The sequence below is a fragment of the Manis javanica genome, chromosome 10, assembly GCF_040802235.1.
Source record: "Manis javanica isolate MJ-LG chromosome 10, MJ_LKY, whole genome shotgun sequence".
NCBI classification, from domain to species: Eukaryota; Metazoa; Chordata; class Mammalia; order Pholidota; family Manidae; genus Manis; species Manis javanica.
Window position 1 is genome coordinate 79914784 of NC_133165.1, and position 10025 is coordinate 79924808.

At 35.3% G+C, this 10025-nt stretch overlaps 1 protein-coding gene across 1 annotated transcript; it reads right to left on the reverse strand.

Moving 5' to 3' along the window:
- Positions 1-1065: 1065 nt before the first annotated feature.
- On the reverse strand, positions 1066-2016 carry LOC108389343 (olfactory receptor 6C2-like). The gene has a single exon (XM_017647850.3). The coding sequence runs from the start codon at positions 2014-2016 to the stop codon at positions 1066-1068; it is 951 nt and encodes a 316-aa protein (XP_017503339.3).
- Positions 2017-10025: the final 8009 nt, after the last annotated feature.

The following is a 10025-nucleotide window of genomic DNA, read 5'->3' on the forward strand; positions in this document are numbered from 1 at the left end:
CCTCACACCTGTTAGAATGGCTATTATCAAAAACACAAGAAATAACAAATATTGGTGAGGATGTGAAGGAAAGGGAACCATTATTGTCTACTGGTGGAAAATTAAAATAGGCAACCAGTATGAAAATAGTAGACAGGTACTTCAGAAACTAAAACCAGAAATACCATATAACCCAGTAATTCTACGTGTAGTATTTACCTGAAGGATACAAAAACACTAATTCAAAAAGATATATGCCACCTATGTTTATTGCAGGACTATTCACAATAATCAAAAAGTGGAAGTAACCTCAGTGCCCATCCCTGGATGAATGGTTAAAGATGTGTGGTTCACATATACAGTGGAATATTACTCAGCCATAAAAATATTAAAATCTTTTCATTTGCAATAATATGGATATAGCTAGAGGGTATTAGGCTAGGTGAAGTAAGACAGAAAAAGCAAACACCATAGGATTTTAGTTATATGTAGAATATTGAAAATAAAGCGAATGAACAAAGAAAAAAAACACTTATATACAGGCAACAGGTTGCTGAAAAGGAAGGCCTGGGTCAAAGGCAAAATAGGGGATGGAGATCAAGAGGTACAAACCACCAACTGTAAACTAAGTCAAGGAGATAAAAAATAGAACATGGAAAATATACTCAAAATTATTGTAATGAATTTGTATGGTGACATAGTAACTACACTTATCATGAGACATTACATAATGTGTATAATTGTTAAATATATAGTTATATGCCTGAAATCAATATAGTATGGTATATCAACTTCAATTTAGAAAAAGGTAGGAGGTTAGAGCAGTGATAGGGACAAATGAGACTAAAGAATAATATACATTTGGGGAGACTAAAAAATGTTGATTGAAGTGTAGATGAGGAAAACAGAGAAGCCTCAGAAGAGAAGAGAAATATCCGTCTGCATAATGCTGGCTCTTATGCTTCTTTCATAGACATTCTCAACTCTCTTTATTGCTCCTCAACAATACGACACTGGATTTCCCATAGTTTAATTTTTTCCCCCCAAACACAAATTAAAAAAAACTTAAATTTCCAATATGAAAATCTAATATTCCTTTGAAAGGAATGCAAGTCTTTTGAGGTTATCATGAAAAGCCTGCTTTACTTGTTTGTTTCTCAGGGTATAAATGAAGGGGTTCAACAAAGGGGCAACAGACACAGTAAGCAGAGAAACAGCCTTATTAACAGACACCTCTTCTTTAGCTGAAGGGTTGATATACATAAAAATGCAGCTGCCATAGCTGATGGAAACCACAATCATGTGAGAAGAACAGGTGGAAAAGGCTTTTTTCCTTTGCTGGGAAGAAGGTAATCTTAAAACTGTTTTAATGATGTATATGTAGGATAAAACCACACAAACAAGAGTCATTATGAGGGTCAACACAGCGCAGAATATAGCCAGCTGCTCTATGAACCATGTATCTGAACATGAATTCTTCAGTATTGGAGAAGCATCACAGGCAATATGATCAATAGTAGAGTCACAGAATTCCAGATTAAGGCTCAAACAAAAGGCTGGGAGGATAATCAATAAGCCAGATACCCAACAACTGAGGATGAGGTTCCTGCAGACTCTGCTGTTCATGATGCTCATGTAATGCAGGGGTTTGCAGATGGCCACGTAGCGGTCATAGGACATCACAGCCAACAGAAAAACTTCTGTAGCTCCAAAGAGAATGATAAAAAATACTTGGCTGAAGCAGGCTTTGATGCTAATGGTTTTGTTCCCACTTGATATGATGTACAGGTATGTGGGGACACAGGCCGTTGTGAGTGAGATTTCTAAGAAAGAGAAATTTTGAAGAAAAAAATACATAGCTGTTTTTAAGTGAGAATCTACCAAGATGAGAGAAATTATGGTGAGATTCCCAATTACACTAAATGTATATGTGATAAACAAAAAGGTAAAAACCAGAATCTCTAGGTGTGGCTCATTTGTCAATCCCATTATGATGAACATAGTTACTGTTGAATGGTTTCTCATCACTGACTTCATCTGTCACCGATCTTCACATAAAAGTCACAGAAATGGATCTGAGGAACAATGTCAAATGGGACAAAATGAGACCGTGTCTACCCATACCATGCAAACCCAGTCACATGCATTTCCTTCTATAATTTGATAATCAGAGTTGATGAGGTAATTCCCTTACCTCCCTTAGTCCCTCAACATTCCCTCAACTGAAATATTCCACATGGAAGCAAAGCTTATGGAACATTTCTCTTGAAAGTTACTGCTACTGAGATTTTTACAACTGTTCTAGTATCTCCCAATTCACAGCACTAATTCCAATTAATTTGTTAAGTCTATTCTTTGATTGAGATTTCTCCTATAGGATCAGAAATTGTTAGCTTTGAGCTATATTTTCATGGTGAATAGAGCGTCTTTGTTCCAAAACTTAATACTCAGAAGCTAAAACCTACAATTCCTTTGCTTCCAGCTGCAGTGCTTGACAATATGGAAATATGTAGGAGATGGTGTTATGCCCTAACTACTCTCCCAATCCTTCTTCTAGTGAACTAGGCAAGACTTAAATGTGAAGTCATATTTCTCTCAGATAATAGAATTCAGTGGCCCTCTCTCTTGACTTTTTAAGTCCCTCTATTATTCATTCATTTTTGGTCCTCAGCAGAGAGTGCTTTGATGCATGATTATTTTAATATAACTTGAAAAACCACGGATAAAAGAATAAAACAGCCGAAGGAGAGCAAGACATATTTTGCTGTTCCACATGAAAAGATATGTGATACATTTTTCAGTAACTTAACATAGGGGTTGAATGTATGGACCTTGACACCATTTCTTGGTTCAAATTATCTATCATCTACTGGGTAAGTGACCTTAGGCAGGTCATTTAATCTCTCTGTACTCCAGTTTCCTGATCTATGGAGTTAACAGGAATACTTTCTCATACTGTTATGGTGAGGTTTAAATGAGTTGTATCAATTCCCACCCAGTACAGATTTTCCATGGACATTGACAGCATATGGATATCATGTGAGAAAATGGTACATTAACCTGGGTTTACAAGGCAGTTTGCAGATAGGTGATACTGGTACTGAAATTGGGAAAATATTTTTTAAAAAATGGAATGTTTTCTAATGATAATTCATATACAGGGGACATAAATATAAATACATATATATATATGAATAAATATAAATACATAAATAAAAATACATATATATATATATATATACCTGATAGATAATTGAGAGACAAACACAGAAAAAAGGAGAGGAGATAGAGTGATTAAAAAGTATTTTCAATCAATCAAATCATTATATATGAGACTGCAGCAACATAATGATGTCTTACATTAATGCTACCCAGTTTTGATATGTTGGGCTTGAAAACATCCAATGACTTACCTTTGACATTTTTTGCTTCACCAGGAATCTGTACCTCAAATGACCTAGGTGAGCCTCACAGTTGAACAAAAACTGTGGAAGGATCATCTAAGAGCCTTCCTAGATCCCTGTCCCCCAAAACCTGTTCTCACCCTACATACATACATGCTTTCTGAATTTATAAGAAATATCATCCTAACTTGAAAGGAATATTTCTGAATATTCTGGGTATAAAAGGAAGATTAGAAAGTTCAAAGAGCAAGGAAGACTTAAGAAGTCTCTCTGACTCAGAAAGAAAATTCATGTTCTAATTTTTATAGACAGACTTGTTTTTGCCCTTATGATGCTCTTTATTTCCTCCATCTGCTACAGGTGTGAAGAAAACAAAGGAATTAAATGTCTTTGGAGGCCATTACTCAAAAGTCTCTGATGAATTAAAAATATTATTTGCTTTGCCATAAGCAGTTTTAAGGTAAGTACCAATGGGGACATTCTGCTTAGGTAGACAATGAAACAGTCATAGCAAAACCAACTCAGTTCAACTGTAAAAATATAAAATTCCAATGACAACTCAGAAACCTGTTCTTATGTATTTGTTCACACATGGCTTATGCAATGCAATAAGAACATAGCCTTCTTACCTAAAATTACATTCATAAAAATGTTCAATATACAGTAGTCCAACAGTAGATATGAAAACTGAAAAAAATCATGGAAATGACAATATCCAAAAATAAACATTATTTTGATATTTGTTCTTGTGAATATTGCCCATAGACATATGTAAGGGATGTGTTTACTAATCCCAGTTTATTATAAAGGCTACAACTCAGGAATAGGCAAATGGGAGAGATTCATAGAGCAATCTATGGGGGATGAGAAAGCATGGAGTTTCCATGCTCTCTCCTGGTGCACCACCCTCCCAGCGTCTCCATGTGTTCACCAAACCAGGAAACTCTCCTAATCTCCTTTGAGAGTTTGTAGTGCTTAGTCTCCATCCCTCCTTGTCTTTTCCTAGAGATCAATGGATGGGCTGAAATTTCCAATCCCCAGATCATTTGGACTTTCTGATGACCAGACACATTCTGAGGCTATCTAGGGAGGACCCTAAGTCACTGTATTAGCATACACTCAAGGTAATAGAAGATACTCCTGTCTTTTAGCAAATTTCACCAGTCAGGAACTCCCTGCCAAAAACATGGATAAGACCAAACATTGCTTTACATACATGTGTATATAAATATAAATATATATATGTCTGTAAATTTTTTCCTGCATAAATATGCAAACAGAAGGTATATATATATATATATATATATATATATATATATATATATATATATATCTATATGGTGAAATAGCCAAATTCAACAACAGAATAAGAAGTTTTTAATATCTTTATCTCAGTAATTCATAGGAGTAGAAAAGGAAATGATTAAGTAAAATGAAAATCTGATCAATACAATGAACAAGAGAGATAATAGATATATGTAGAAAAATACACCCAAAAGCTGTGCAATACATTATTATTTTTGGCGGAACAGAAATGTTTTCTCACAGTTCAGGAACCTGAAAGATCATGATCAAGGTGCTCACAGGTTTGGTTACCTTGGAAGCCTCTCTTTTTTGCTGGTAGATGGCAATCTTCTCCTGGGTCTTCACATGGTGTTCCCTGTGTACATATCTGTGTCCTAATCTCCTCTTCTTACAAGGACATAGTCATATTCAATAATGGCCCACCCTAAGGACAACATTTTAACTTATTACCTCTTTAAAGACCCTATATCCTAGTAGAGTACTGAGGTACAGGGGATTTGGATTTCAATATATGAATTTGATGGCGATGCAACTCATCCATAATGGATTCCTAAGGATCCTAATGAAATTTACAGGCTGAAATTCTTCAAGATTTTGAATTGCTATTAGAAAAAGTTTTAAACATACCAAAAAATTTAAAGAATAACATTAAACACTTGTTTGTTTTTGCTTTTGTTTCTCTTGCCTAGAGAAACTTCCAGAATATATATGCTAATGTCAATGTTCAAGAGTTTGCTGCCTGCATTTTGTTTTCTTTCTTTTTTTTTGCCTTGCTTGGTCATTTAAAAAAATTTAATTAATTTCCCAAATACTTAAAATGTGCACACAGTATGAAATTATAAAAGCACAAAGAGAGAGATAATGGCTGCAGATTAAGTTTTTCCCTGTTACATGGTCACCTGATGTTTTCTCCTTTAAGTATACACTATTACTTTTTCTAGAAAATTCCCTCAAAGAGAGTTTATGCCTTTATATCCATATATCCATATATATACAACGGAATCTGCCTGTTTTCCTATAGGAGGTTAATGGTTTCAGGTCTTATGTTAAAGTCTTTTCTAGTTTGATCTTGTGTATGACATAAGGCAGTGGTCCAGTTTCTTTCCTTCGCATGTCGCTGTCCCAGTTTTCCCAACACCATTTTTTGAAGAGACTGTCTTTTCCTCTTTGTATGTTCTTGCCTCCTTTGTCATACATTAATTTGGCAACATAAGCATGGATTTGTTTTAGGGTATCTGTTCTGTTCCATTACTCTGTGTGTCTAGTTTTGTGATAGTACTTTATCATTCTGATTACCATACCTTTTTAGTGTAGTTTGAAATCAGGGAGTGTGATACATTCAGCTTTGTTCTTCTTACTCAAGACTGCTTTAGCTAGTTAGGGTTTCTGGGCTTCCATACAAATTTTAGGATTGTTTTTCTAGTTCTGTGAAAAATGCCATTGGCATGTTGATAGGGGTTGCATTGAATCTGTAGATTGCTTTGAGTGCTATGGCTATTTTAACAATATTAATTCTTCCTACCATTAATATGGACTGCAGCTCCATTGTTTGTATCTTCAATTTCTTTAATCAATGTCTTAGCGTTTTAAGGTATAGCCAATATATGGAAGATAGATAATGTTTATCAATAGATAAGTGGATGAACATGTGGTATATATGTATGTATGGATATGTATATACACAGTGGAATATTGATTTACAATTCTCTATCATGAGGAAGTATTTATTTGGGTGAAGCATAGCTATTTTGCTTTCTTTAACAGAGAATTATTTCTGTGTATCATTGAGGATACATGTGGTAAGTTTTTGTTAGGCCTCAAAAAGAGCCTTAATAAACTAAAAAAGACTGAAATTGTATCAAGCAATTTCTCAGACCACAATGGTATGAAACTAGAAATATATCACATGAAGAAAGCAACACCTCCCCACAAACACACTGAGGCTAAGCCACATGCTTCTAAATAATCAACACAGAACTCGCAAATCAAAGTAGAAATCATGCAGTATGTGGAGGCAAATGTAAACAAAAATACAACAGTTCAAAAGTTCAACAGTGGTTCTAGGAGGGAAGTTACACAGTAGCACAGGCCTACGTCAAGAAACAAGAACAATCTCATATAAATAGTCTAAACACACAACTAAAGAAACTAGAAAAAGAAGAACAATTGAAACCCAAAGTTAGTAGAAGTAGGGACATAATGAAGCTCAGAGCAAAAACAAAGAAATTAGAGATGAATAAAACAATAGAAAAAATTAATGAAAACAACAGCTAGTTCTTTGAGAAGATAAAATACACAAACTCCCTGGCTGGACTCAATCAAGAAAAGGAGAGGGCAGAAATAAAATCAGAAAAGGAAAAGGAATAGTTATAACTGATATTGTATTTGCACTCTTGAAATATAAAGAATTATTAGAGAATTGTTTGAAAAATTATATGACAATAATTGGGACAATCTAGAAATGGACAAATACCTAGAAAAATATAACCTTCCTAAACTGACCAGGAAGAAACAGAAAATCTGAATAGACCAATTACCAGCAATGAATTTGAATTGGTAATGAAAAAAATTCCCAACAAAATTACCAGGACCAGACAGCTTCACAGCTGAATTCTAACAAACATTTAAAGAAGAGTTAACACCCATCCTTAAAGTACTCCAAAAAGTAGAAAAGGAATACTTCCAAAGTCATTTGGAAGCAAGCATCACTCTAATTCCAAAAGCAAAGACACTACAAAAAGAGAAAGTTATAGACTAATATCCCTGATGAACACAGATGCAAAAATCCTCGACATAATATTAGTGAACAGAATTAAAAAATACATGAAAGGGATTATCTATAACAACCAATTGGGATTTATTTCAGGGATGCAAGGGTGATACAATATTCATAAATCAATCACATTAACAAAAACAAGGATACAAACAACATTATCACCCCAATCAATGCAGAAAAAGCATTTGACAAAATTCAGCATTGATTCATGATAAAAACTCTCAACAAAATGTATATAAAGAGAATGCAGTTCAACATAATAAAAGCCATATACAACAAATCTACCTCTATCATCATACTCAATGGTAAGGTGAAAGCTGTTCCTCTAAGATCAGGAAAAAGACAAGGCTGTCCAATTCACCACTTTTACTTAACATAGTACTGGAAGTCCTTGTCATGGAAGCCAGTCTAGATAAAGAAGTAAAATTCATCCAAATTTGTAAGGAAGAAGGAAAACTGTCACTATTAGCAGATGACATACTATATATAGGAAACTCTGAAACTCTGCCAAAAATTATTAAAACTAATAACTGGATTCAGCAATGTTGCAGGATACAAAACTACTACACAGAAATCTGTTGCATTACTATATATTAACAATGAAAGAAAAATCAGGAAAACAATTCTGTTTATAATTGCATCAAGAAGAATAAAATACCTAGGAATAAACCTAACCAATGAGGTGAAAGACCTGTATTCTGAAAAATATAAGACATGCATGAGAGAAATTAAAGAAGACACAAATAAATGGAAATCTATTTCATGCTTATGGATGTGAAGAATTAATATTGTCAATATGGCCATCCTGCCTAAGCTATCTACAGATCCAATGCAATCCCTATCAAAATACGAATGGCATTTTTCATTGAACTACTGCAAATAATTCCCAAACTCATATGGAACAATAGAAGACCCTGAATAGCCAAAGAAATCCTGAGAAAGAACAAACCTGGGGTTATTACATTCCCTGGCTTCAAGCTCTACTACAAAGCTACAGCAATCAAAACAGTATGGTTCTGGCACAAGAACAGACCCATAGATCAATGGAACAGACTAGAGAACCCAGATAAAAACCTATGCATATATGGTCAATTAGTATACAATAAAGAAGCCATGAATATACAATGGGAAAAGATAGTGTCTTCAATAAATGGTGTCGGGAAAACAGTGGAGCTACATGCAAGAGAATGAAACTGTATTACTGTCTAACTCCATCCAAAAAAGTAAACTTGAAATGGATTAAAGAACTAAATGTAAAACATGAAACCATAAAAATCTTAGGGGAAAACAGGCCAAAATCTCTTGAACATGTGTTGCTCCAGGAGGAGGGCTTTCCCCATCAGGTACAAGTTCCCTACAGATTCACTGAGACTGAATAAAGACAAGGGAAAGAAGCTGGTGTCTTTAGAAAGGGTTCACACCACATTTATCCTCACTACAGTAGGTCTCAGTTTCTCCTGGCTCCAGTGCTGCTCCCTCCTGCTCCCCATTCTGGCTTAATCCTCTTCTAGCACCAGGGCTTCATGGCTTCCCTCCACCAGCCTCCATTCTCTCCAGTTCTCCCTCTAGGCTTCCCTTCTCCACTCTCAAAGCTTCCTGCTCCCATGATTGCACCACCCTCTCCCTGCTCTCCCAGCCCTCTACTTCCCCATGCCTAGCACTGGGAGGAGGTCTGGTCAGGCCTCTATGTTGACTAGCTGATGCCTGGCTAATTATATACCGAGAACTGAAGAGAGGAGTCTTTCTTCTCCACATCTCCCCTGTGCTGGTACTCCCATGACTGAGCAGCTGCTCTGTCCCCCATAAACATCCTATCGATGTGCAAACAGTCTCTTATATATGTACAACTGGTGCTATTAAGGCCAGGTGGGAATCTTGGTCAGAAATTTCCATTTTCTCTACAATAAGTATGAACAATTCTTTTCTGGATACATCTCCTTAGGCAGGGAAAACAAAAATGAACAAGTGGGACTATGTCAAACTAAAAATTTCTCTACAGCAAATGACACTACCAATAGAACAGAAAGGTGGCCTATAGTATGGAAGAATATATTCACAAAGGATTTAACAGATAAGGAGTTAACATCCATAATATATAAAGAACTCCTGTGATACAATATCAAGAAAATAATAACTTGTTTATAAAAGGGTAGAGGATCTGAATCAGACAGCTTCTAAAGAAGGAATACAGATGGCCAACAGGCACATGAAAAGATGCCCCATATCACTAATCATTGGGGAAATGAAAATCAAAACCAGAAGGAGATATCACTTCACACCAGTCAGAATGGCCATTATCCAAAGACAAGAAATAACATGTTGGCCAGGATGTGGGTTAAAAGGAACCCTCCTATACTGTTGGTGGGAATGCATATTGATGCAGTCTCTATAAAGCAGTATGAGGGTTTCTCAAAAAACTAAAAATAGAAATACCATAGAACCCAGTAATTCCACTTTAGGATACCCAATTATTTATTCAAATATACTTTCTATTCCTTTTTCTCTCTTTTCTTCTTCTGGTACCCCTATAATGCAAATATTGTTCCATTTGGATTGGTCAC

What these genes read in the sequence shown, in the direction of transcription:
- LOC108389343 (XM_017647850.3), bottom strand. Translation starts at nt 2,016, where the DNA reads ATGAAGTCAGTGATGAGAAACCATTCAACAGTAACTATGTTCATCATA.